This window comes from Adelges cooleyi, unplaced genomic scaffold (assembly GCF_023614345.1).
Source record: "Adelges cooleyi isolate 19-005CV unplaced genomic scaffold, UGA_ACOO_1.1 ACOO_flye_CR_arks_rails_tigmint_CR_PRNA_41, whole genome shotgun sequence".
Classification (NCBI taxonomy): Eukaryota; Metazoa; Arthropoda; class Insecta; order Hemiptera; family Adelgidae; genus Adelges; species Adelges cooleyi.
This window is the reverse complement of record NW_026096090.1, coordinates 2,060,144-2,087,586: the sequence shown is the minus strand read 5'-3', so window position 1 is coordinate 2,087,586 and position 27,443 is coordinate 2,060,144. Positions and strand designations below refer to the sequence as shown.

Genomic DNA, 27,443 nt, shown 5'->3' with positions numbered 1-27,443 from the left:
CTCTCTCCAATTTTAGCTTATGGTGATGCTTTTTTAAACTTATTTTATTAAGAGGAAAGAATTAACTACACTTAAAAAAAATAAAAATAAATGGGTTTGTACAAGACAATGTAAGAACATTAAATTAAACCTAATTAAGAGTATTTCGAACTAAAAAAATCTCAGTCGAGAACTAAAAAACTGCCTAAGATAACTTTAAAGGTTCAAATTAGTTTTTAGAATAAGTGGTAAATACCGATTAAATTATAACTTTTCTAGTGCATAAGCTTGACCTTAATTTTTTCGAAACTGTACTAGAATTTAAAACACTACATAATATTACCTACGCGATTTTTAAATTGTTACTCCTTAACCAATAATAAATAGCTTTTTATTCCTCTGACGTACCTACGGCTACCGTTCTTAATTCGCAAGCTCTGTCTGTACAAATAAAATGTAGGAGCAAGCGTGCAAGTTCATCCATCCGTTACATATATTATACAAATTGCACTAAAACCCGTTTTTTTATGTTAATTCATAAAAACGCATGATGCGTGTAGGTGGCGGACGTGTTTACGAAACAAATTATTATACTACAAAAATGACGTTGAATTGCACGACAGGAAATCGTATTATTATTGATTGTTACAATAAATATTCGTGACTTATTTGCTACAATATCATTATTAAAAAATTAAAATGATTATAAGTACTCACACATCATACGAAGCCGGTACTTACAAATATATGACGTCACTACTCACTCGTATGTGGGTAGATCATATATGGCATTGCTGTCAAACTGCTAAACCGTTGGCACATGCGACCCATCGCCGTTCACTTACAGCCGTTCTTTTAATATAATGCAAGATCTTTCCATCAATCAAAATACAAGTTAATTATGCATTATATCATACTAAACAGCCAATAACTATTTTACCCACCAACAGTAATCCATGTTAAACTAATTACAAGTACTTTATAGTAATTAATAAAATGTAATTACATTTTAATATAGTTTATCCTTATAATATATATGGTAATTGCTATATAGTCGAGTGTCAACCCTCTCACGTAGACAATAAACTATTGCTCGATCGTAATGGGTGAATAGGTGAAATAGGTTAAAATAGGTGAATTCAATATAATACTGTTTAATGCAAGTACATAATACACAGGCCGAATAGTAGCTTTATTGTAATAAGTACTATGTTCTCAGTGTAAGGGTGAACTGAAAATCTGATCGATTTTTCAATATAAAATAAAAATCATTTCAAATTTGTTTGATTCATTCTTAGAATAAAACACTAGTGATTACTCTTTATACTAAGAATGGCAATCACCAAACCGTCCGATAGTAAAATGTTTCCTGGAAATATTTATCATTTACTAATAATCTTTGTTCTCTAGACATTAACAGTAAAATTTGTATTTTAATTAATAAACTATGAAGATAATGAATAATTACTATAATTTTATTAATATGACATCAAAACTATAGGTTATTGGTATGTGAGTAAACAAACACTTTGTTATAATAAAACGAAACAAAAAATATTACATTGTAAGCATTTATTCAAGTAACATTGTAACTTCACTTTTATTGTTAAAGAAATGCATTATAATGCGTTCTATATTATAATATATTTCTATTTTTCTATAAGAATTCTAATCTTAGCAATCAGGAATCTTGAGTAACACAATCAAATTACACCAACATTAATACATACGCAACATCGAGGAAAATCATTATTGGGTCAATTTTAACACGGTCCAACTGAACACTAAAATATAGTAATTTTAATTTATCACTATCTAATCATTTATATAGTTTAAATTTTCAATTTCAGAAAACAGTTTTTTGGTATGCATGATCATATACTTTATAGAGAATACACAACAAAAGAAATAATAACATTAGAGGGCAGATATGTTAATGGGTTATTATAACCAATAATATTATATAGGTAAATTAATAAAACTAAATTCAATAAATGCATCATTTACTTTGTTTCTGACTATACAAAAAATATAATACAGTATTAAATAAAATGAAAACTGTTATAATTTGGAAGTTAAAAACAAAAAAAGAAAAGTTTATAATAAGAATAGACTCACACAAGGAACTTTAATTACACAGATCAATGAAATATTGGCTACAAATCAATAAAATTGACAGACACGTATTATGTATTTATAGCTATAACAAAAAAAGTATCAGGGCTAAGAATTGAAAATATTAAATTTCTATACGATTACTCTTTAACTTTTATAATTGTATGTATGTTATAAGCTACTAGCAATTTAAAAATTTATCAACTTGTGCAATATTTTGTTTTTTTACCAATTATTAATTTTTAATGTCGAAACAATTTTAATACAAATTCTAAGCCCTGGTTTTACACAATTAGGAAACTTCATTATGCCTAGGTTGAATCGATAAATAAATCACAAACTCATATTTGCACCATTAAATAAAATTATAACATTATAACAATAGGAAAAAAACCATCAATGAATTTGAAATGGTTTAAAAATTTTGATTTTTAATTTCTATACTAATTGTATGATACTATGATTTTTTTACTACTTAAACAAATTATTAGCATAGTACATTCAAAAGACTAGGTCATAACAACTAAATTGATAATATTGATTTTTAAACTAAAACCTTTTAAAGTTTAAAAAAAAATGGGAACACTTTTAAACTTTAATTAATATCCGTTACAAGTTTTAGTTAATTAGCGGTATGATGGAGGGGGTACATCTGGCGGGCACACGTTGGCTTCACCAACAGCTACTGAATATGATGGAGGAGGAGTAGGGAACTTCTTTTTTTTATCAGCGAAATTATCGTCCATGCGCAAAAGATTCTGAACAGCCAAGTTTGATTCGATATAGTGTATAGTTGGCCTTGAGGCAGTCAGTTTTAGATTCAAATACTTGTAACAGCTCCAAACCACAGCCAAATAATAAGTCTAAAAAAAATTTAATTGTATGTATACTTGAGTTAATGATAGTTAGGTTATAAAGCCAGTCCCACACGACTTGCGTATTTGGCGAATAATCGTCAATCGCTGTGCTTTACAAGTCGTGTAGGAGTTATTTATTTAATTTAATCATAAAGTATGATGATTATTTTTACTCAGCGTTTCTCGATGGATGTTGGTATAGGTGACACGAGTCAAAGGGATAAAGAATATTAACATGAACTATTGCTGGGATTCCCACACAACTCGGTGTAATTCATCGACTAAGATTGTTCATAATCGCCATAAGAAAGACAATAATTTGGCCAGCATCCGCGATGACAACAGTCCTCAAGTACACGAGTCATGTCGGGCCGGTTTAAAGCATCACAGCACTTTTTTGTATGAAAAAACATGTTTATGATGGACTTTTCTAAAGAACTCGGCAGTTAACCCATTAACGCCGGAGTTTTTTTTTTAATAATTGATGAAATTAAAAAAAAAAAAGAAAGAAAATTGTATACTTAAAAATTAGAAAAAATTGGATGTTGCCATACGGCAACGCTAGGCGCTAATGGGTTAAAGTATGTCTACACTAAATTAAAACAATTTATTTAAAATTTGATGTCGACAATTTTTAATAATATAAATGTTAGAAAATCAAACAATGATATTTTACGGATCATGAATATGTCTTGAGATCATCTATTCTCCATAAAAGTTTGGTTGTTTGGAAAAATACAAAATTTGACATTATTTTTAAGTTATGGTGCTGAAAATTGCAAAATTAGAAAATATGGTCATTTTTTGAGTTTGGATTATGTCAACTTATTTTATGTGGACTTTAGGAAGTCATTGTAAGACACGTTAGAGCAAAAAGAAAGTACAGTCACTGGGGGCTTTAACGGTAGAAACAAGTTTCCCCAAACATTTGCTCTCATACTTTTAAAAAACAATATACAAACCTTAGTTATGATTGAGATAGTCATTGAAAGGATTACAACCAATACTATGTAATGCGGATTACATTTCAAACTGGGTTCATACTCCGATTGAGCGAAGTCAAGCATACGATAAAAGTCCGGTAAATAAAACAAGAATCCTAATGCTGACATCCTATAATTGACAAAATATTTTCATTTAAAATTTAATCATTTGATTGTCATTACTGTAATAACAATAAATACACTAAATATAACTAACATGGTCACACATAGTTCAAGTAGTTGTATAGTGAAGAACGGTAAAAACAGCAGAGGTTTTCCTTTTATAGCGCCATAAAGCATAGTGGCTGTTATGGTAACCAAGATTATTAGTACAACCGTTGCAAAATTAAACTCTCCTGCAAAAATTAGCAAAATATAAAAAAGCATTTGTTAATCTTGTACAAGATAAAATTAATAAATTTACTCACCATATTGTGCTTTAAAAGTAGCAAACACATAAGATGTAAAAACGTCTGTGTCGTCTTGGTTGTTTTTATTTGAAGCAGATAAAACATTAGGTGGTTGAACTGGTTCTTCGTTATCATAGTTATAGAATTTAGTAGATTCAACGTTGTTTATTGGAATGTTTTGTTCAGTTATACCCATAAGATCGTTACGTACTATTTCTGATCTTGGAATATATGTTAATGTGTCAGGGTTACGAAAGAACACTACTATTGCACTCAATCCCAATAATTGCAACAACTAAAAATAGATAAATTGTATAAACATATATGAAGTTATGACTTATGTATAATATACAAAAATAAAAAAATGTATTACCAGGTGCCAAATACCAAGAAAAATTGTTCCGGTGCGAACATGACAACAGAGCAAACAACGCCACTCATTTTTTCGCCGTTCAGCCAACTTAAGCCCATTGTTCACAGGACAGTCACTTGCAAACTATAAATATTTTAATATTATTTATTTATTAGGTTACATAATATTCCATAATAAACTTCAACAATTTTATAATTGTAGTGTTTACACAAAGCAATTTTAAAAATGCAATGGTAATGGTTTACATAATTTAGTTGGCATAAATGCACTTTACCGGGCATATCATTTTTGCAATTTTTTTTTACCATCTTGTAGTGTTTTTTTTTACCCTGATAACGAATCTGAAGTCAAAAATCGGCAGACTCCTCTAAATCAAAGTTATAGCTACTTCAAATTCGCATATTTCTGCGTGTATAACAATGGGTGGGTGGCGGCATTTGCGGCCATAGCTACCACACCATACATGTCGGCAACACAAGGATAAGTTCTGTTAGGTTATTTTCGGTCTCGTTAGGACTGGAAGCGTCCAGAACAGTATCGGGTTAGTTTAGTCCTTTATGCAAGCTATTTTTTTTCTCTGGGAGTTTAGGAGCATAAGCTTCCATCCAACAAAGAATTCCGAAGGTGCTCGAGGTAGCTCCCGAAGCTAGCAGGCGTAGGAAGTAATTTTATATAGTTAAAGATTTACTAACTTAAAACTTTAAGAAAATTGTATTCATTAGTTGGGGGCTCACGCCCTCAAACCCCCCCCAGAGGAAGAAATAGCTTGCCTAAAGAACTAAACTAAACTAACCTCTCTAAAAGCGTCAGCAACCTAATGAGACCAAACCTAACCTAACCTGACCTATCCTCCCGTCGTAGACAAAGGTATAGTAAGCCGCTAGCTATAACAACTGGTAGCCGCCGACCTTTGTTATACACACAGAAATATGAAAAATACTACATGCTGGCAAAAAAAAAAAGGGTGCTTAGTAAAGTGCATTTATACCAATAATACTGTAGCAGCGTACACTCGAGTCAAATGTGTGTGTATCACGCGGAAATAAACATATTTTTAGTATCTTAACTTTAGAACTAAAACATTCATTTGCCATGCAAGCCAATTTAGGTAAAAACTTTTAGCGGCAATCGCGAGCCATTAAATGAAGCTCCTCTGATGCGTGCCAAAAGACCGACAAAAACTGGTTCTCCCCGCAGCATGTTTGATCGCGGCAAAGTTTGAGTTAACTCACAAAGCAACTAGGTATCAATTAAGATCGACTGCCGCGCAAGCTAATGTTTGAGGGTTTGCTGTTTGTAGTCGATACGCAGCTTAAAGGCTTTCCAAGACACGTGACTTGGCAAGCTTCTGGCGCGCCCAAGTGACATCAAGATTGATGCAATGCAAATTTAAGCTTTCTCATGGCGAGTGGTTAGGCGAGCCCTCTTGCTTAGGGCGGCGCGTTCTCCTTTGACTCGGGACCGATTTACAGACAATATTCGAGTCGCCACGAACCGCGCTAAGCCAAGGGTTTCCCACAACGCATTTAACGGCTGAGAGACTCGTAGCTTACGTTGTGGGAAGCCGCTTTATACAACATAATTTGTACGACTTTTAAAATGATAAGATTTAATAATGACAAAAATACTTATACTTATGTTTAATCTATGGGTATATTGTTGTAAGTGATGTAATGTTTGTAAATATGATACAATATACTTTTTATGTAATCGTGTGAGGATTTATACTTACTGTAAACATTACTCCGGATTTTCAATGAACCTTTTTCCAAATTACGACCAAAAAATAACCACTTAAAATTTAAGAAACCGAATTATTTCCTGGATTGTTTATGGAAGCTGTTGACTGCAATTGTGTACACTAGTATTTATTTGCAGTTGTATGTGTGTGTACGACCAACGTATTGATTGATAATATGACGCATACAGCATACACTATTATATCCCTAGACGGAGCATGCTTTTAGTTCCATCGAGCCGATGTGACAGCGCTGACGGCAGAACCTAACGACGTCCCTAGGTCTACTACTCATGCGCATTTAAATTCCCAGTTGAGTATTATACACGTATATGTATATGTATATACGACAATAACCGTGCGGCGTGCTCGTACTATATACCCGCTCGCATCCCGCCCAGATAGTAGTAGAATAAGCCATAAGGTGTATAGTATACACCTATCTATATAGGTTTCCAGCCAATTATTATTGTCATAAGCATACGCCTGAGATGAAAACAGATGGTTAAATAGGAAGTTGTAATTTATTTTTATTAAATATCTTTGAAAATATTATGATAGTAGTGGTATACCACGGTGTATTTATCATTACAGTTGGTGAATACCAATGATAATCATGCATTATCTCGATGGCTGTAGTATACCAAATAGCCTATATTTAATGATAAAAAAAAAAGATACCGCCCGCCACTATATGTCTATATCAATTAAATTTATAAATAATTTTTAATTTAATTTTACTTTACTATTATCGATTCAACGTTATTAATTATTTTTTATTACTATTATTATTATTAAACCAATTGTTTAAAAATCCTCGTCTAAGAAATTATTTGTTAAACCGTGTTACCTGTAATGATAGACAATGCCAATTTTAAATTATAAATTCAATTGTAGCTGATACGAAGTTAAAAATACATCAAAATGACAAAAACGGAATTTAAGCCTGAACAACATAAGAAGTATTTTCGCCGATCTTTGGAGCTCCTACCCACCGAATCGGCAGTGTTTGATTGTTCACGGCTGACTATTTTATATTTTGTACTTGTTGGCTTAGACATTCTAGATGGTTTAGATTTGTTGACCGATGAGTACAAAAAAGATATTATTGAATGGGTTTATCGCCTGCAACTTGTACCCAGTGAAACTGTACCAATTTACAAATGTGGATTTATGGGTTCTACTACTGTCATACATTTACAAAGTCATTCAGGCTGTGAAAAATATTGTGAAAGTAATGTTGCTATGACATATATGGCTTTGTGTGTACTGATAACTCTTGGTGATGACTTAAGTCGTGTAAATAAGTCTGCAGTCCTACAAGGTGTAGCATCGCTTCAAAAAGCTGATGGAAGTTTTAAAAGTAACTACGAATATGGTGAAAGTGATTTGAGATTTGTTTATTGTTCACTCGCTGTTTGTATAATATTAAATGATTTATCAGGCATTAATGTAGATAAAGCTGTACAATTTATTTCAAATTGTTTTAATTACGATGGAGCCTTTGGACAAAACCCAGGGACAGAATCACATGGCGGATCAACTTACTGTGCAATTGCTTCATTATCTTTACTAAACAAACTAAATGATGTTCTAGACAATAGCAAACTAAAAATACTTGAACGTTGGGCTATAAATCGTCAGACTAATGGCTTCCAAGGAAGACCAAATAAGGAACCAGATACTTGTTATTCATTTTGGATTGGAGCTACCCTAAGTATTATGGGATCATTGGATAAAATAAATAAGGAAGAAAATAAAGACTTTGTATTAAACAATGCCAATTTATTGACTGGCGGGTTTAGTAAAGATATGGACTCCATACCAGATCCAATGCACACATGTTTAAGTCTGTGTGGATTAAGTTTAATTGGAATGAAAAACTTGAATCCAATTAATCCTGCATTAAATATCACTGTACGAGCGACCAATCATTTGAAAGAAATTCAAAATTAAACTAAGAACCAATTATTTACCTACAACATAATATTTTGTACTGTTATATTTTTAAATAAAATCTACTTTTTTTAAATTTGTTTATTTAAGTGACGACTGATGTTTTTTACTACTTAACTACGCACAATTTAAAAATATAAAGTAAAATTAATTATTAATATTATTATATAAATAATAAAACATTTAGATGCCATTAATGTTTTACACAGTATACACACGTTTATAAATTGTTATTGAATTTATGCTTACAAACAAAAATTATATGAACTATAAAAATGCTCATATCGTTATATAATGTATCTAATAAAATTAATGTTATACTAATACATAGGTGTTATAAATATTTTTATTATTTTTACTGTGTAGTTAAGAGGTCAGTATACTTTATTTCCACATGTCAGTTATTAGATTTGATAATTCTAACTGTAATAATAAATAATACTAGTATTTTATTTTCAAACAATTTTATACATCATAGACAGAAAAGAAAATTTCATTTTTCAACATTTAATAATGGTAAATTCTTTTACAAATTTTGGTAAATTTTGAAACTCCAAAACTTGTGTAAGCATAAATTCGGATTATTATGAAGGTAGAAACGATGTCTGAATGACTCTTATTTAAGTGATAATACATATCAATTAAGTTATCAATTGTAATTTGCAGTCGAGTTGATTTTCATTATCTACAGCTTGCAAGGTTAAATATTCTCTTCCGAGAGAGAATAGCTCCCAAGTTTTAAAGTTTTTCATCTAAATAATCTCTTAATTTGAATATACTTAACAAGACTATTTGTCCTAAATTTACACGTACAGTGTTAATAACATTCTTCAAATCTAAAATGAACGTTTCTGCTTTAGCCAGATTAGGTAAATCTTTTAGATGTATTAAAAATATTTAGCATAAACAAAAATGTTCAGAAAAATTGTGTTTATTTTATTTCATCTTATGAAAAGAAAGTAGTAAACAATAACTTGCTAACCATGTTTAGCTTTACACTTTGATAGACTAACTATTAGAATTTAGAACTTTGTTGGTATAAATTTACTTTATCAATAACATGTAACATTATTTTTCAATATTTTCTTTTCTTCAATTTTGTATTTCAAATTACTGAATATACATCATACTTCATGCTATAACTTTTAACTATTATGTTTACAATAGTTTTTTGTATTAAATTCTAACCCAGAAAAATTACCTTAGTTTGCTTAAAGAAAGTTGTATTTTATATTCTTATTCTTCTCATTTTTCAAATAATTGTAACTTTTTAACTTAATTAAAATTCTTTAATTATAAGTTGTTGATGTAATGTACAGTTTAATTAAAAAAACAAACATTGTTGAGTTTTTTCTACTAACAACTGATTCGTTTATTTACAAATAGCTCACATGATGCTACCCTGTCATATGTATAACCTAATATATCTTAATATTTTAGGTAAACCTGTGTTGCGATCATCTTCTTGGTTACCTATGAAAGTAATATCACGAACCAACTATGTAAATGTTAACCGGGATGAAGAATTTGAGGATGTTAGTTGGGATTCGCTTACAGATCAAGCAGTTTCTTATGCTTTTACTACTGAACTATTTAGAGGTAATTCTTATTTGTTATAGGTAGTATTATGTATAATATGTTTAGTCGTACTACCATAGCTTTACAAATTTAAGATAACAGATTTATTATTTATACCGTTAAATAAATTTTAACCTGTGATTAAGTTTACTCAGTAATATATTTTTTAGAAGTACAGTATGTATATTTCATATGTTTAACTGACAACAGATTAACGTGTATAATACATTGTGTACTATTCTTTCTTTCTTTTTTTTTTCTCTCCCTCTCTCAGTTTAGGATTACAACGCTTAACAATCACCATTATTTTTTTTTAATTTAATTACTCTATTATTCAATGTTTGATATATTTATTTTATTTATTCATGTCTTATTATTTATTGTATTTCTTATCACGATTGAAGTAGTATGCTGTGTCATCTAGCAACCCACAGTTTGGGCAACTCGCATAATTTTTTTTAAATAAAGTTGTTTATGTATATATAAAGTATCCAAAAATAGCCATCCCCTAGTTTCATTACTGATCACCAGAGACAAAATTCATGGTGAGTTTTGATGCAACCATAACTAACATAATTTTTATTAGTTAAAGTATAAAATATTTTCCATTTTTTTATATACCTAAACCTTTTAAACAAAATTTAACTATATTCTGTTCTACATTTGCCATTTTATACAAGTATTACTTTTATAAAAAAAAAAAAAGTTTAAAAATGGACTCGAAAAATGTTTGATTTAATAAAAGGTCAGTTCTATACAGCACTGCCAAATAAGCAAACAGCCCAGAATAGTCTATGTACTTATATTTAATCTACGTTATGATTCGTGTGTTTTTTTTTCTAAATGTTAACATTTAAAAGATATTGGAAATTATTTTCTAATATAATAATAATAAAATAATTTATTCGGCATTTATTTTTCAGGAGCTGCTGTGTCTTTAGCTCACTTTTTCAAAGAACCCGCTACTATTAATTATCCATTTGAAAAAGGTCCACTGTCCCCACGTTTTCGAGGAGAACATGCTCTTAGGCGTTATCCATCTGGGGAAGAAAGATGTATTGCTTGTAAATTATGTGAAGCAATTTGCCCTGCTCAAGTAAAAAAAAATTATTCATAATATTTGTAACAATATTTTAAATTAATCTTTCATATTATTTAATAGGCGATAACCATTGAGGCAGAAGAAAGAGCTGATGGAAGTCGCCGTACCACTCGTTATGATATAGATATGACAAAATGTATATACTGTGGTTTTTGTCAAGAAGCATGTCCCGTTGATGCAATAGTTGAAGTAAAATATTTTTATGTAGAATCTAGGACAATATATTCAGTACATTAAATAAAAAGGTTAACGAATCCCATTTTGAATCTGTGCATCCTCTCCAATGACATAATACATACTAATTGAAATTATGACATAGTTTTAAATGTCTAACAGGGATTCATCGAAGAAAAGTTGTACTTATTAAGGAGATAGGTATAGGCAATTTTTGAAAAACCGTAATTTAAAAGTTAAACTAGGAGGTATAATTATTAATTATATCTCCTATTAATTCAGTAACTAGGACTTTTTTTAGTAGTTAATTGTTTTTTCGGACTATCACAGCATCCTTGACAGTGATTGAGAAAAAATGTCATCTAAACATGGCTACACAGAATGCGTTTTACTCAGTCCATAGAGTTTATAGCAAAAACACCTATTATAAAATTGATAGATAACAACATTTGAAGAAAATGTCATATCCAATTTTGAAAATAATGTTGTAGTTATTTTAAAAAAGTAAAAAAATGTGATTTAAAATGTTAAATATTAGATTAATCAATTAAAAAAGAATATGACATTGTCTTAAAAGTCTTGTCATTTTTGTTTTTGTTAAGTATTTATGCTCTAAAATCAACACGGAGTGAGTAAAACCCATTTGCGTCGGTATGTTTGAATGCTGGAAAATTGTGTGTAAAATATCCTCTTAATTGCAGTACTCATTATGTTTGACAATGTGCTTCAATAGGGATAATTTATAACCGATCTTAATCAGAATAAGAATTTGACAAACGAAGAAGAAGTTTCTACTCATATACCACATATCGAAACACATTTATGTAAAAGAACTCTGGGTCTACATTTTTATATTTTCTTAGAATCTGCAGAAAACAGAAATTAGTGCTTTTGTACTCTTCTCTATTGTGTGGTCATGTGTTTATATATTTAGATCAAATTTTACTTTTATTAATTTTGGATTTTATTTTCAATTATATTTTATGTAGGTTGAATTTTTTAACAACTATCAACTAAATTAATACAATTTTTTAGGGGCCAAATTTTGAATATTCTACCGAAACACATGAAGAACTCTTGTACAACAAGGAAAAATTATTGAATAACGGTGATAAATGGGAATCTGAAATTGCAGCCAATATACATGCCGATCATCTTTATCGTTAAGTTGAAATTGATGTAGTTGTCATTATTAAAAACATGTGCATTAGTTTTATTTATGTTTCAAACAAAGATAAAAAAGTTAAAGTGATTTAATGTTAATTTATTTGCATTAGTTACAAATTAAGTAATAAGTACAATTTGCTTTAGTAAATGTTTTTGGTAACACAAAAGTATTTTAAATACTTAATTATTAAAGTCTAAATATAACCATTGAAATACATTTTTATTGTTTACAGCAGTATTTTCAAAAATGAAATTTTGTATGTTCTCATTATAAATTTACTGGAAGTCAAAATACCTATCTTTAAAAGAACTCTATTTTTCTATTTTTTAAACGTTAAGTTTACTTAGCCTAAGTCATATAAGAATGTATGGTTTATAAGAGCATTGGGTTCAAAAAATTCATACAGTGATAGCCTATGCTTTATTTCTGTTGAATCGGTGCACTAACTTATTTTCATCAACAGCCAATTCAGCGTAGCTTAGCCAACTAAAAATATTGTAGCTATTTTAAGGTTCCTAATGCTCAAACGTAATGTTGGTTTTTAATGTGAACCAAAAAAACTGAGTCATTGTTTACCAGCAGTATTATATTTTAAACTATGTAATCATAATCGGCAACAATTAATAATTGCTGATAAATGGTAATAGACCTTGTTGGATTTGAACGGACGGGTCGTAAAAATCCTGTAAAATGATCATCAGTTATGTCTTTTCCACTTCCTAGTCTTTTTTTATTTTTTTCCCAACCCCGGAGCACTTAAAAGAAACGAATGAACAGTGTAGTACTCGTTTAGAAACATGTACTTCAACCTATTATCAGGGCCGGGCCAAGCAATAGTTGCGCACCTGGCGACAATAAATTTAATTCATATGTAAAATTTTGCACCTCCTGCAGGTGCCAGCTGCCTGATTAAGGCATATTCGCAGATTTCTATTAATGAATTCGCATTTTACACTGTCGTATACGAACTTGGTTCAATACACGAAATGCACACACTCGAATAACGCTTGTATTTTAGGTTTAACCTAAGTAGTATTTATTTACTGACTTCAAAGTATAAATGGTATAAAAGTATTTCTAAATCTCGTAGGGATTATACCATAGACCTATAAAGAAACTTCGAATAACACAATAATTAATAATAATTAAATATGATTTAATTATTATATATTTCCATGTGTGTGTATCGTCATATATATATAGTTTTATTATTCTATGTCTTCAATTTGTATTCCATGGGAAACCTAACAACTCTATCTATCTCTTTCTAACGTTGTTCACAACGCGGCAGTACAGGTGGGGTGTGTGGGAGGCGCAGTCCATATCTTTATAGGTCTATGGGATTATACCAATCGGTACACCTTGACCTAGAGCTAAGTATGAGAACTTAGTTGAGCCAGTAAATGATGCGTACGTTCTTTATTGAGTTTAGAGACCAATTTATAACAAAGAAACCTATCACTCAGTGACTATTATTTTAAATTACACCTTTGTAATAATTAAATTGTTAGGAAAAAGGTAACTATTTTTAAAAGTAAAATAATAAGTAAAACTTCAAATAATTTACACACAAATAAAGTATAATTTACATTCAAACAAAGTTAAAAGTACACAAACGATAATAAACGCGAAACAAACACCCCTCGTATAAGCGATAATAGACCATTCCCCGGGCTAAGCCCAAGAGAGTGCCTCCCGACATAACAATTAGTGCGACTTCAAATAATAGAAACAAATATAATTTTCGTTGTATAAACGTATTATAACCGTTTGCCATTCGGTCTAGATATATTAGATATAATACTATTTTTCCACGCTCCTACTACAGCACGCTAAATTAAAATCTGCAGTCCCCAAAAAACTAAACCGCATACACCTTTCAAGTACACGGCGAAAACAAGTAATAACAACAACTTTTAGACATATTTCGTTTAATTTTATATAAATAATAATATAGTTGTAATATTATATTTTTACCATTACAGGAAGTGAATAGAATGTTGCATTGTCGCCACTTGCCCCTTTATAATTATGTAAGCCAGCCAAGCGTGATTTTGTGCTATAATTTAGCAATAAAATATAATATTTTTAGGAAATCTTAAAAGTCCTCGGATAATATTTTTTTAAGCTATATATTTAAATCTAATGACCAACAATATAAAATGTTACATAATTATAGTTATATTATGTATTATAATAATAGTATTATTTTATTATTATTATTATTTAGCTTAGTATATCGAATTTGAATTAATAGGGCAAAATAATATAATTTATACGCAGGAACATTGTTTATTATTTTAACCGATTAGGTACCTATTTATTCCAAAAACCATTTACTGATTTGGAGTACTAGAAAAACACGAACTGTTCGTCATTTGTAGCTACAAAGTGAAATAATAACGTGATATGCATACATTTGAGATTCGTATAGTCGAGTTCGAATACGTACGAGACCTAACAGGAAACAGGATATCCGACAGCAGATGGCAAATGTGCAACAAATTACCATCCATTGTGTTACCTACTGTCTACCGAAGGCGACAGGTGAATTCATTCGTGCGGTGACTCTTATTATAGTAGAACGTACCACTACACTAAATTTCGTTTTCATTCGACAAACACATCTATTTTGGTTCGCCGGCGCACAGTAACACACATTTAAAACACTTCAGATTATCTGTTTTTTTCGATACCTATTAATTATTTTTGGCCTATTCGAGTTTAAGATAATAATAATGAACGAAGACATTCGCCATCAAAGTCTACCTCAATCGTTTTCGGTCAGAGAGCTCGGTTCTACCGAAGCGAGAGGCCTATGGGGCATTAAACACACGCGGAAGCCAGTCGACCTAATGGTCGCAAATGCTAAAACCTCAATAACACCTTTGCCGCCTCAAGTTGAACTGAGAATATCACAAGAGGGATGTGAAATCATTGGCGAAAAATCGAAAACATTCTATCCAATTCACACGGTTTCATATGGAGTTCAAGTGAGTTTTAACTTTGAATTATTAAACACCAGACCATTTAGATTAAAAATAACATATTTTATTAACGAGCAATTACCGCTGTCACGATATAAGAGATTGTATTATGTCGTTCCATTTAGGACTTGGTGTATACTCGAGTGTTCTGTATGATAGTTGTAAAAGATTCGATGTCTGCAGACAGAAAACCATTCGATTGTGTTGCGTTTGTTTGCGAAAGTCGAAATGTTGCGAGAAACTTAACCTATGCACTGGCTGCAGCCTTTCAAGTATAAATCTTTTACAACCTTATGAATATTACTCTTAAATCATGCTTAATAATAATGCTTCACGTATGTTTATAGGCATACAGTAGGAAAGTACGGAACACAGGATCGTCTAAATCTCGGTTCGCCATTGATTTAAGAACCCCGGAAGAATTAGAAATGGAAATAAGAAAAGTAGATTCTGATGCATAGTAGTACTTTATATTTACTTGTTTAATTTTTTCGTTAAGTTAATAATAATTTGTTACACTGAATTATTGAAATACCCTATTTAAAATACACGTATTACGTAGGTATATAATTATTTATCTACTAATTTTTTTTTAAATTAATGTCATAAGTTATTAATTTGAAGTAAAAAATAAATACAATTGTTGACTATATAATAATACTAACTTTTAGGGTTGTAGGCCTATTTTTTTTTTTGAACTGATACATAATATTTAAAACCAAACTCAAATAAAAAAAAAATAAACAATGGTGAAATTTTAAACTTAAGATTAAAAGCACCACGATGTGGACATGCGTGTCAAAGAAGTCTTAATATGTTTTATTGGGATTTTTATATATTTTGATAACAGACCAACTAACTAACGCCATGTATTTGTTAACTATGTAAAAAGTGACTGGTTTAAGATGTCAACTGTAGTTTTTAAATATATTATATTATTATTTTTTAAAAATTGTATTATACCTTGATATTGTATAATATATTGTCGATTATCGCAGTCAGACACCGTTTATACATGCGTATACTTAAGATAAGAAAAATATCAATGTTACAATAACAACAAAATTATAAATGTATTATAATATGATTTTTAAAGATCACAATACAACAGTTAATTTATAAATATTAAAAATGGATAAATATTCAATTTCGGCAATTAACCCCTTTCGTTACTGACATCCTCGTACGAGGATTTAACTTTAAAAATCGAATAAAATATTAACAACGTACTATCATTCTCAAAAATGTCTTTAAACACAAGTTCTAGTATAGATTGATGATAAAAAATCGACACAGCTATATTGATAATCAATAACAGTCCGATACGTAAAAAAATTGTTGATTTTTTTTTTTCGAAAAAAAAAAATCCCAGGAACGAAAGTGTTAATTATCAAAAATATATGAACATGAAATATAAAAAATAATTTAAAAAAAACTCTTTTAAAAACACGCTTTTATAAAATATAGTAAAAAGTAAATAATAATTTTATTACAAGAACAATTTACAATTAATTGTAGCACATTTAATTTCAAATGTCAATTACTTTGAAAACAACCGAAAATTAACTACAATTTTAAATAATGTTAAACATCTTTAATTTTTGACAAAAGAGAAAAGCGTGGGCCCTGTTCAACAAAGTCCCTCATAAATTTATCAGATAACATTTTAAATTGTAAGTTTTTTTGTAATTTAAATTTGGTTTAATATTAGAGTGTGACACATACATTTCATTATACTTAACTCAATGAATTTGGACTTTGTTGAATAGTACCCACGCTTTTCTCTTTAGTCAAAAATTAAAGATGTTTAACATTATTTAAAATTGTAGTTCATTTTCGGTTGTTTTCAAAGTAAATGACATTTTAAATTAAATGTGCTACAATTGATTAGTAAATTGTTCTTGTAATAAAATTATTTTTTACTTCACTTTTACTATTTTTTTATAAAAGCATGTTTTTAAAAAAGTTTTTTTTTAATTATTTATTTTATTTTTTACTTTTTAGTCCTATTAAAGGTACTTAATAATTGGTGATTAGATTACTAAATTCATTTTAGAAGATTTGAAAAAAAAAATGAAATTTTAGTGAAATAACCCCCATATTTGACCCCCCGGCATTTGCCACCTGGATGTCTGGGTCCCAATATTTTGACGGAAAATTGTATTGTCATCCGAGATGAGTGTCTGTGCCAAGCTTCAGCCCTTTACGACATCGGGAAGTGGGTTTAATTAATTTTGAAAGATTTGAAAAATACCCGTACAAACGTGCGTACGTACGTGTTAGCGAGCTAAAGAAAAGCATGTAAAAACAACAATATTATACATAAAAAAATATATACGTAATCTGCAGCGATTTAAGGGGCTGAAAATTGGGGTTTTCACGTGATTAAAATTGGCGGACAAGCCGTAACCTTGGTCACAATACTTGTGGGGTACACAGCGTCCGGGTATCGGTTATACAACGTGCTCGAAGATTCCCTATCGGCCATTGTCTTGCAGTTGACAGCGGCTTGCAAAAAACCCACGCAAATGCCGGCCGTGAACATTAGCATACCGGCATACATGTAAACGTTTTCATTGCTCTGCTGGCAGTCCTCTTGGATCTTCACTGTAAAATGTATTTATAATAACAGTGTTAACCAACGACTAGGTCACTTTACGGGAGGAGACTCTATGGGGTTTAAGTTTATATTTTATATTTTTTTTTAATTAACAATAATTTATTTAAAAAAGTCAATAACCAGTTTTGAATAATTTGTTTTTAACACTGGAGGGAAGGTGATATGTAGTTTACCTATAACATCTACAAATTTCTTCTTCGATTTACCCTTAACTACCTACTTGTTGGACAACATCCGAGGATTTTACAACTTTTTAATACTTAAATAACTTAAAATTATTCAAAACTGGTTATCGACCAGTTTTAGAACATTATTCTTAGTTTAAAAAGTTAATATTATAATATCTGAGGCGCACAGCAGTCGGCAGTGCGCCGCGCCGACCAAATTCTAGCAATGGTAGTGTATTGTTTCATGAACCAATTCATCCGGTTTTTCTAACCCTCATAATATCTCTGTTTCCTCATATTATGAGCTTTTGAAATTTGAAACATAAATTAAGCTTAAATAGCTTAGAATACTGCAGAAAATTGAAGCCTTAATATTAAGTATTTTCAAAAGGGGAGATTTTAAAAGTTTGCATTTTTGTTACTGACCTACTCACTCATTCATCATCAAAATCATAAGGCACTTCCTGTATAGGTATAAACGTAAATTTAGCACAAAGGCAGGTCTTATAAAGTATATAAAGAGAAAAATCTAAAAAATTGCAATTTTCTCAAAAAATTAGTAGCGTTATAGGGAGGGTAGTTCTAAATTCATGAAGTGACGCGCATGAATATTCATTTAATCGACATATTTACTACGACATACATAATCCTTCCCCAGAAAAGTTCTTGACACTTTCCAGGCCGCAAGTTCCAAGTCATTTTGATTTATTTACCTTTTTTTTTAATAATAATTCAATGGCAAAATACACTAGTGGGATTAATAGATTTTCTGTAAAAATTGCGTGTATTAATTTTTCAAAAAACGCGCTAACTGGTATAATTACTATCATAGACCTATAACTAATTGGAGTGTGCCTAGAGCAAGCAAAAATTGACATCAGATAATAAATAAGTAATAATAATAATGTTTCATTTGTATATTTTATTACTATATTTGGTGCACTAGGTCGGATGCCGCGGACGAAATTTAAACAAAATAAAACATTTTATACCTAAATACTATAATATACTCGTATTATTATATATTTTTTTTCAAACGAAATACCTGCTATAAGGATTCCAAAGCACGAGCCTAGTGCCCGGACCAAGTAAATGTATCCGAATACGTTGTTGAACAGGTGCACGGGGAACACGTTGTACACCAATGCGATTTGCACCGAATTATAATAACCTGGAATGTAAATTTTAAAAAAATATAAATTTTAAACTGTCTAGGTTTCTTAGAGAGCCGATTTTCGATTTAAAATTTGGTATGCCTAAAATAAATTCAAATGTAATTCGAGAACTATCACTGAATTTTTAAAAATAGTCAAAAATAATTTTGGAGGTCTTCAAAAAAGAAAAATTGAAAATCGTCTTCCTTAGAAACCTAGAAAATTTGTAAACAAATGCATACTTATTTAAAAAATTAAAATCCATCATTGGGAAGTATGTCTAATTTAGCACCGCTTATTGGCCTAAAACGCATGAAAACTAGTTGTGCTCCGACCCCCCTTAAGGGGTAGATTTACCAAATTCTCACTATGTATAAAGAAAAACTTTATCAATGGAGTGGCGTTTTTATTTTTTTGATATCTACACTTAATATTTTTTTGTAAAAACCATGCTACGGCCCCCTTAATGTGTCATTGGCTAAACATTTATTAAATACTTTCTATAAAATAATAAGTGCTGGTATTCTTCTATTTAGAAAATTCGGGTCTATTTCGTGCTAAAGTAATGTTGGAATTTTTGTATTTTGTTAATTTATACAAAGTGAATTGTTTGAATTGTAAAATGAAAAATAATTCAATAACGTTAATATATTATTTTATATTGGACAAGCAAAAATAGAGTTTACGATAACTATATCGATATTCATGTGTTATTACTTATTATACACAAGCCTATTGTTGCTATCAAATTCTTTACAAGTGCGGTGATTGACGATGTAATTTTTTACTAATTTATTCACCCGAGTAAATAAGTCAATGTTTTTATATTATCGTCAAAACGCCATTTCGGCTAGCTCGCAAGATAATATTTGAATAATTTAATTAATTTAAATTAAATTTCCCGCTCTTTCTTAATTGCGCCTGGTTGATAAACAATAAAATGTTCACTTGGCCCTATTATATGTTAACCGAGCACCCGTGAGCATTATATAATACATATACACTGCTACAAAGGTCGTGAACGATTAGTGTGATAACAAATCCATGTACTGTACCGAAAAATATGCCGTATATGGCGAAATAAGGCAAGATCCTAGCCAAGTCGGCCGTGGCGGACAGAAAGAGCGACAGACCGTTTGCTATCAGAACTATGCTCACGGTGTATATGGGTACAGCAGTTGCTGTGGTCTCGTGTAATACGAACCCCAAGCCTCGACCAGTCAGCATTCCATAACACCCAGCGATCAACGTGATCACGGCTTCCCAAGATGATTTCATCATACCAGGTGGACCTGGTCAACAATACGTTTAAGTACAGAAAAGCACAGTCAGGGTCATGTCTAATTATTCTTGCCGGGCTTACACGATTCACTCTGTATGAGATCAATTCGGACGAATCGTCCAAAGTTGGACCTGACCTGATTTTGTGAATCGTTTACTCCGAGTGATGATCGATATGTACGTGGTTCATTTTTTATTGATGAAGTCCGAAATAATTATCCAGAGTGAACCTTGTAAACCGGGTTATAAGTTATGGCTTTCCTCTGAAAAAATATGTCAGCATTTGTGCAGGCTATGAAAGATATGCATTGTATTGCACACGGTTCGTGGTAATTATTGATGAACGGAGTTAAATGGGACAACGTGCTCTACAGCTCTGCACAATAAATTGACTGTGTAAGGTTACGATAGCAATGGAATAGTATAGTACATAATATGTTGGGTCTATCACCTTTGATGAACATGAGCGGCAGGAAACAAGCGGCGTGAACTAAAAATTCGCTAGCGGCAAACAATATAAAGGGAACAGTTCCCCAAATGTTAGGATTCATAATAGAGTTAAAGGTTCGCCTCACGGACGTCGGGCACAATTTGGTCCACCCGTTAAGTTCGTCCTTTACGTCGGATACGGTCATTACTCTTGTCATGAGCAACGGATACAAGTGTTCTCTGCCCTGTCAACGCCGTTTGATATGTACACTCGACGAGCACGCCTGATATTAGATTGTATTTTTAAGTGTACCTTTAAATTTTCGTTGAGCAAGTTAAATATATTGCCGGTGTAAAGTACGTCGTCTCTGTACATGGGTCTACTACCCACTAAAGTAGGTCCGAAGCAGCCGTTCAAGTTGCGGACGTACATTTCGGGCTCCCTTACCGTGTATAGCCTTCCCAGACGGAGCAAGCCGATTGACCTGAGGTTGTCTATTCGACTTAGCACTGGGGTGTCGGCCGTAAAAGGCACTACACGCAACCTGTGAAAAATAAAACCGGGATAAACATGCCATTAAATTTATATACAAAACAATTATCGGGAATGGCTGCCGGTACAAATTCGGCTCCTTATCGACTTACTTTCGATTGCCAACGGTGTTCCAAACGGTAGGAAAATAATGGTTTTTCTCCAACGATTGCGCGTTCTTTGCGACGGCCGCGGCTTTTCTCTGCACGGGATGTTCCACAATGACTTTAGGTTTGTCAGCGACCACTTCGATTTTCTGTGGCACTGGTGTGGCGATAAATATCCAAAATAAAAACGTGGACATCGTCAACACTGTGGTGGTATGGCACATAAATGTGGAGATCATAAAATTATACTCATCGCCAAATCATAGGAACCTAAAAGGCTATTAGATGCTCCGACTCGAGCGTCGTAGCCAAGACGTATTGAAAAAATGGAATGCGTGATACAGACAGACGAGGCTATGCCCAGTTGCAGTTCCTCTGCATTCATGTATTATGAGCGGTATCAATTCCTACATATAAACAAGCACATCCAATCGAATTTGCACTCTTCAGTTCCCGAATGAAAATTTTAGTGAAAATTGGACCATAACTCGATCCTAATAACCCGATTTGAAGTAAGACTATAGCAACCTTAGATGAGGGAACCTTGACTATACCAAATACGCATCTGATCGAGATAAGGGAAACCTGAATCACATTTTTACTCGGGTAGTTGCCAAGTCATAACTTGACTCGATCATTGAGACACTGGCGAACTTCAAGCGAACAAAGTACTAGTGCCAAGGAAGAGAGGGTTTTATATTGTAACGTTCGGGTGAAACTATTCTGGCTGCCCACCACGGTTGCATTATTGCAGAGTCTGTCTGACTCAACGGCTAGCCAAACAAAGTAGCAATTAATTTCCCGGGGTCGTATTTACTCATATTGATCATCAAGGCTGTCTTCCATTTGAATAAGAGAATGGAGTACTCCGTTAACGGCGCCACTATCATCATGCCACTGAAACCGCCCAGGTCCATGCACAAATGAACTTTTTGACGGGATAGGTTGTACAGCAACGACAACAGGATGGTAAACGACGTTCGCATCAGGCCCGCGCCTGTCCCTTTATTTTTTTATAATAGAAACCAAATATGTAAGGTGAACGTTACTAAAATATAATCACGGAGAATTGTTTTGTCTCACACAACCCTTTCAACTATACCGGGGCCGCGGTGGATGTTAAGACAATGATAAGTGGATAAAATCACCGAAACAATCTGTACAATATTGTTCGACTACCGAATCGATCCGCCGCGGCCCACAGAAGCGCACGCTTTTAATTTTTTTTTTACATTTAGATTTTTAAATTAATCATCCGAAATAACCGCGTCGAACCCATGTATCGCGGGTTTGGAAATTAAAGGTTCTAAAGTAGTTTTTTTGAAAAATGGTTTTATTTTATAAAATGGTTTGTCAGGGAATGCACAATTTTTAATTAAAATTATTTTAATTGTCATATTAATTAGGAAGATACAGAGAAACTATAAGTTCTATGTGCCCCGATAATCTGTTTAGTTGGATAATCCTGAGACGTAGATAACCCTTTTTGATAGTCAATGAAAAAGAGAAACAAAAGGTGCCTTGTGGACAATATTTTACCAACGATACAATAATATATTTTTAAGTTTGTAGTCGAAAGGTGCTATCTATTGTACAAATACTATTCGATTTACATCAAGTTTCTAAGCCCGTGGTATATATATATATATATGTGTGGTCTGTGGAATCCCAAATAATATACACTGTAAATAGTAGTCGGGGGTCGTGGCCGAGGGGTTACCGCGGCAGTGTTTCTACGCACTAGCCGTGGTTCGAATCTCGTCGCTGGCTGTTTCTTTAGCTGAGCGGGCAACCGTCTGGAGAGACATGGCCACCTGACTGGTGCGGAAGGCAACGGAAACCACCGCACCATATAACCACTTCCCCAGTATAGCAACTCTTGTCTCAAATAGAGTTGCCCAACCGACCTAACAGGTCGTATAAAAAAAAATAGTATAAGTATAATTTTTATATTTACCGCCGACGACGGCCAAAAATAATCCTCTATTGTCGACGAACACTTCGTTGACCGACCACAGACACGCCGACCAAGCTATTGTCAACATACTTCCCAAAAACATCATTGTTCTAAAGCCATGTCGGTTGACTAAGGCACATGCAAACGGCCCTAAAGTTGAAACAACATAAGAAACCCGTAAAAAATGTGTCCACTTGAAGGTACGTTAATTAAAGTTGGACACGCTATTAGTGTTGAAACGATATAATAATAGTGTCAAGACGGATTGGGTCTAATTATAATTGTCTCTCCGGTTATGTTTTGAGACACTCCTCGCCGGTGAAAAACCTTCTTATGTGAAATTATTCACCATCCAAAACGTTTGGAGTTGGATACTATTATAGTTATGATTACACATAACGATGGAAAATAATTGTCCTACGGCAACAGGAAAACCACCGCACCATACCCACTTCCCCAGGTTAGCAACTCTCCTGCAACGATAAAGCAAGGTCTTTAGCAGAAGAAGAAGAGAAAGCCTTCATAAGTTGCCTAAAAAACATCTTTATTTTAAATCATCCCAAATATCTTTTAATGTTCAGGACAGAAAAAAATTTAATTATACCAGCAAAAAATAAATTGTAAAATTTTTCTATTTTGCCGCCTCATTACCTAACATTACGTTGAGTTCACTTAATTAAAATTTGGGCTTTTTTCTTTTGCCGTGTTCGAGCCAATTTTACGTATTACTTTTAAGGGTATATTCCAGGTAAGTTAAGTGAAAAATTGTTTTTAAAAATTAGTAATATTAAATTTATATTTAATTTTTTCGATTTCATAATGACCGAGTTTCAATGAATAACTGATGTTTTATTAGACAGTAATTCGGTAGAAAAAGTCATTAGTTTGTGAAACGTATAAAACATTATCCATTAGTCGTTAACCGAGTAAAAAGTATTTTATGGGTGGCCACAAATTGTTATTGTTATTATTTTCAACTAGACGTATCCATAGCTGTTTTCATTTTCATACGTATCCCCCCTCGTGTTCATTGCAAAATAATAATCTTGTACAAGTATTTTTTGTTTGTTATTTTGGAATACTTATGAGCTCCTAAAGTGGTTCTTTTTTTTAACGGGGAACGAAAATGTATATATATATAGGTATTAACATTGAGTGTACTCAATGGTATTATATAAGCAAATTGATTTACCGATGGCATAGAAGAACAGCGCGTATATGGCCATGTGTTCCAGGGTGCGCGTGCCGGGCGGAACCCTGTCGGCAATGCCGAAGCGCGAGTCGAACAAGAACAGCGATAAGAACACGCCGTCCCCAATAAATGTCAATGCGAGGGCCATCAGACAAGTGGCCAGGGCCCAGTCGTCCCCCTCCTGTGAACACTGGACGACGAACAGGCACGCCGCGTCGTTGAGCTCGGGCTCCAACCACATCGGCTGGTCGCCGGACATCGCCGAGGGGCTGCTGCAATCGCTGTTGTTGGCACTTTGGAAGTTGTCGGGCGTCATGTCGTCACTGGTCAACAAGGCCGCCGGGGCTGCAGACGACAGCGGCCCGGCTGCAGGTGCCTCTATCATGTCGACGAGTGGTGGCGTTGTCATGTCGTTGTTGGCGGCGGCCGCCACGTTGGCCATCACGGATCCTGCCGTCCGATCGTTGTGGATGTCCATGTTCGCCACCGAACCATCCTCGGGCGAGACTTCCGTAACGTTGGCATCCGAGTGTGGAAAAAACATATTTAAAATGAAAAAAAAATATTGTTAAGTTATTATTTCGATAAAAAACAAAATTCATATGATGAGGAATAAATTGCCAGACTACAAAATAGAAATAACAATAAAATAGTGTTTCTATATCGCTAAACTCAGTAAAAAAAACACAATAAATAAAAAACAATGTCTGTACAATGTCAATTTATGTATAGAGGTGCGATGGTAGTCAGTACCAACTTCACCATAAGGTGAGAACAAACATTTAACGTGTCAAACCCAATAATTGTATAACTCTCAATAGCCATTCTATTTAGAGGAGTATTAAAGCCGAAAGTAGTTCTATGAGACGAAAGTAGTTTTGTGTGTTATGTGTGTTGGACGTACCTTGGGTAAACCTATTTTATTATTGCTATGTAAAAATATTTGTACAATTAACACATATGTATGTCAATAAGCAATTAGCATAATGTTCCTGAATTTAAAAACTGTATATAATATAATGAACAATTATTAATATTTTTATTGGCATAAAAAGTTGTATATTTTTCATAATAAGAGATGAAACTGTCTTCATACGTGTAATTGAACAGCTGTTTTCATTGTCTGAATTATCGTAATCCCTTCAACAAAGAGTTTAAAAAACCACTTTACTTAAATGATATGGAACAACAAAAAAGTAAAATTTTACCATTAATATGGGAGTATCATTTGGAATACCTCACAAGTAGGTTCGATAGAACTGCTAGAGCGGGTTCAACGTAGATTTTTGCGCTACTTATCATTCAAAACAATACAATTTAATAATAACAGTAACGTTGTACCTAACACTCATCAATTTAGCTTTAACTTAGATTCCCTAACTTTAAGACGGCGGTACTTTGATGTATACTATATGTACAAGCTATTAAATGGTCTCATCTCTTGTCCAGAACTTACAAGTCTCGTCTCAATGCATGTTCCCCAAAACTTTTCCCGTTCCTGTCCAACTTTTTCAATATCGTCTCATAGAACTACTTTCGGCTTTAATACTCCTCTAAATAGAATGGCTATTGAGAGTAACAAATTGACTTCTTTTGATTTTTTTAAACCCGATAGTCCGGCATTACTGAAAAACTTCTTAAAATAATAACTGTTATTTGAAAATTATTAATTTTGCTATAAAACACTTTACATTCTAATTTTTTCTTGTTAGTATAAGTTTGATTGTTTATTTTTATGCTGTAATAATGTATGTTCTCTTTTCTATCTTGTAATTTAAGTTATCACTATAATTAATTTAATTACTGTACTTGAGCCTTTGGCGTAAGCTCAATAAATAAATAAATAGAATACTTGTTGAAACTCGCTGATATGAATGTTAGGTACACCTTTTTCATAAACTCCACGGAACACATTTGTAATTGGTTAGGAAGTTCTTCTAATATTTCTCTTTTATTTTTATTATGCTAGCACATTTAATTATTACATTTATGGTTTTTTTTTAAGTATATTTAAAAAAATTAATTGTGTAACATATGTGCTAAAACGTCTTTTAGAAGTCCCAACTAAACATAGATATTGCTATAAGCATAATTCTAGTTTCTACCATACTTTTATATGTAAAAAGTAGAGGAAGATTAATTAAAAATTCCGTTAATGTTCTAAAAATTGTTAATTTTTTTTTAATTTCTTCAATAGAGTTTACTCAGAACTTCACTATAATAGTCTAGTTTGAGCTCTGAAATTATAATCGGTGCGAAAAACTATGTATTTAACTCAAATACATTTAAAATATTTAATTGTGACGATCATAGTTTTTTAAAAACCATAAGCTTAAATTAGTTACATTGATTTGCAAATGTTATCTTACAATTCGTATACATCATATTGCAAATTTAAAAACAGAAAAAATGTAAGCAAGCGTCGCATGTTTACTAACTTGTTTTATTTAATAACCAGTAGCTAGTACTTAGTACTTCTACTTCATAAAGAACAATTTTATTTTCTCCTTGTTTCCAGTTATGTTCTAAATCAATTTGTATTATGTAAATCCAACAACTCTTACATTAAAATAAAGATAATAGT

At 32.0% G+C, this 27,443-nt stretch overlaps 5 protein-coding genes across 5 annotated transcripts; 3 read left to right on the top strand and 2 right to left on the bottom strand.

Moving 5' to 3' along the window:
- Positions 1-1,965: 1,965 nt before the first annotated feature.
- On the bottom strand, positions 1,966-6,658 carry LOC126841949 (lysosomal-associated transmembrane protein 4B). Its single transcript, XM_050578769.1, has 6 exons — positions 6,450-6,658; positions 4,718-4,840; positions 4,363-4,639; positions 4,152-4,290; positions 3,914-4,064; positions 1,966-2,957 (listed from the first exon to the last, which is right to left on the bottom strand). The coding sequence occupies exons 1-6, from the start codon at positions 6,456-6,458 to the stop codon at positions 2,721-2,723; spliced, it is 936 nt and encodes a 311-aa protein (XP_050434726.1). The 5' UTR covers positions 6,459-6,658; the 3' UTR covers positions 1,966-2,720.
- A 504-nt stretch (positions 6,659-7,162) lies between these two features.
- LOC126841871 (geranylgeranyl transferase type-1 subunit beta) lies at positions 7,163-8,500 on the top strand. The gene has a single exon (XM_050578617.1). The coding sequence runs from the start codon at positions 7,380-7,382 to the stop codon at positions 8,409-8,411; it is 1,032 nt and encodes a 343-aa protein (XP_050434574.1). The 5' UTR covers positions 7,163-7,379; the 3' UTR covers positions 8,412-8,500.
- Positions 8,501-9,093: 593 nt separating this feature from the next.
- LOC126841790 (NADH-ubiquinone oxidoreductase subunit 8) lies at positions 9,094-12,517 on the top strand. Its single transcript, XM_050578445.1, has 5 exons — positions 9,094-9,280; positions 9,852-10,010; positions 10,913-11,085; positions 11,152-11,280; positions 12,301-12,517. Exons 1-5 carry the CDS (start codon positions 9,253-9,255, stop codon positions 12,430-12,432), a joined length of 621 nt encoding a protein of 206 aa, XP_050434402.1. The 5' UTR covers positions 9,094-9,252; the 3' UTR covers positions 12,433-12,517.
- A 2,438-nt stretch (positions 12,518-14,955) lies between these two features.
- On the top strand, positions 14,956-16,449 carry LOC126841885 (uncharacterized). Its single transcript, XM_050578643.1, has 3 exons — positions 14,956-15,426; positions 15,546-15,692; positions 15,768-16,449. Exons 1-3 carry the CDS (start codon positions 15,172-15,174, stop codon positions 15,879-15,881), a joined length of 516 nt encoding a protein of 171 aa, XP_050434600.1. The 5' UTR covers positions 14,956-15,171; the 3' UTR covers positions 15,882-16,449.
- Positions 16,450-17,797: 1,348 nt separating this feature from the next.
- Positions 17,798-25,403, bottom strand: LOC126841985 (uncharacterized). Its single transcript, XM_050578821.1, has 9 exons — positions 24,860-25,403; positions 23,668-23,817; positions 22,528-22,713; positions 21,717-21,867; positions 21,325-21,616; positions 21,094-21,256; positions 20,417-20,653; positions 19,253-19,378; positions 17,798-18,027 (listed from the first exon to the last, which is right to left on the bottom strand). The coding sequence occupies exons 1-9, from the start codon at positions 25,401-25,403 to the stop codon at positions 17,798-17,800; spliced, it is 2,079 nt and encodes a 692-aa protein (XP_050434778.1).
- Between the last annotated feature and the right edge of the window lie 2,040 nt (positions 25,404-27,443).

What these genes read in the sequence shown, in the direction of transcription:
- LOC126841949 (XM_050578769.1), bottom strand. An exon ending in TTCTTGGTATTTGGCACCTG is followed by an intron (nt 4,640 to 4,717) that starts GTAATACATTTT and finishes ATCTATTTTTAG; the next exon opens with TTGTTGCAATTATTGGGATT. An exon ending in CTTGAACTATGTGTGACCAT is followed by an intron (nt 4,065 to 4,151) that starts GTTAGTTATATT and finishes TGTCAATTATAG; the next exon opens with GATGTCAGCATTAGGATTCT.
- LOC126841885 (XM_050578643.1), top strand. Translation starts at nt 15,172, where the DNA reads ATGAACGAAGACATTCGCCATCAAAGTCTACCTCAATCGTTTTCGGTC. An exon ending in CGGTTTCATATGGAGTTCAA is followed by an intron (nt 15,427 to 15,545) that starts GTGAGTTTTAAC and finishes CGTTCCATTTAG; the next exon opens with GACTTGGTGTATACTCGAGT. An exon ending in CACTGGCTGCAGCCTTTCAA is followed by an intron (nt 15,693 to 15,767) that starts GTATAAATCTTT and finishes GTATGTTTATAG; the next exon opens with GCATACAGTAGGAAAGTACG.
- LOC126841871 (XM_050578617.1), top strand. Translation starts at nt 7,380, where the DNA reads ATGACAAAAACGGAATTTAAGCCTGAACAACATAAGAAGTATTTTCGC.
- LOC126841985 (XM_050578821.1), bottom strand. Translation starts at nt 25,403, where the DNA reads ATGTTTTTTCCACACTCGGATGCCAACGTTACGGAAGTCTCGCCCGAG. An exon ending in AACACCGTTGGCAATCGAAA is followed by an intron (nt 21,617 to 21,716) that starts GTAAGTCGATAA and finishes TATTTTTCACAG; the next exon opens with GTTGCGTGTAGTGCCTTTTA. An exon ending in GAGTGTACATATCAAACGGC is followed by an intron (nt 21,257 to 21,324) that starts GTTGACAGGGCA and finishes TCCGACGTAAAG; the next exon opens with GACGAACTTAACGGGTGGAC.
- LOC126841790 (XM_050578445.1), top strand. Translation starts at nt 9,253, where the DNA reads ATGAACGTTTCTGCTTTAGCCAGATTAG. An exon ending in TTCTGCTTTAGCCAGATTAG is followed by an intron (nt 9,281 to 9,851) that starts GTAAATCTTTTA and finishes TTAATATTTTAG; the next exon opens with GTAAACCTGTGTTGCGATCA. An exon ending in AAGCAATTTGCCCTGCTCAA is followed by an intron (nt 11,086 to 11,151) that starts GTAAAAAAAAAT and finishes ATTATTTAATAG; the next exon opens with GCGATAACCATTGAGGCAGA.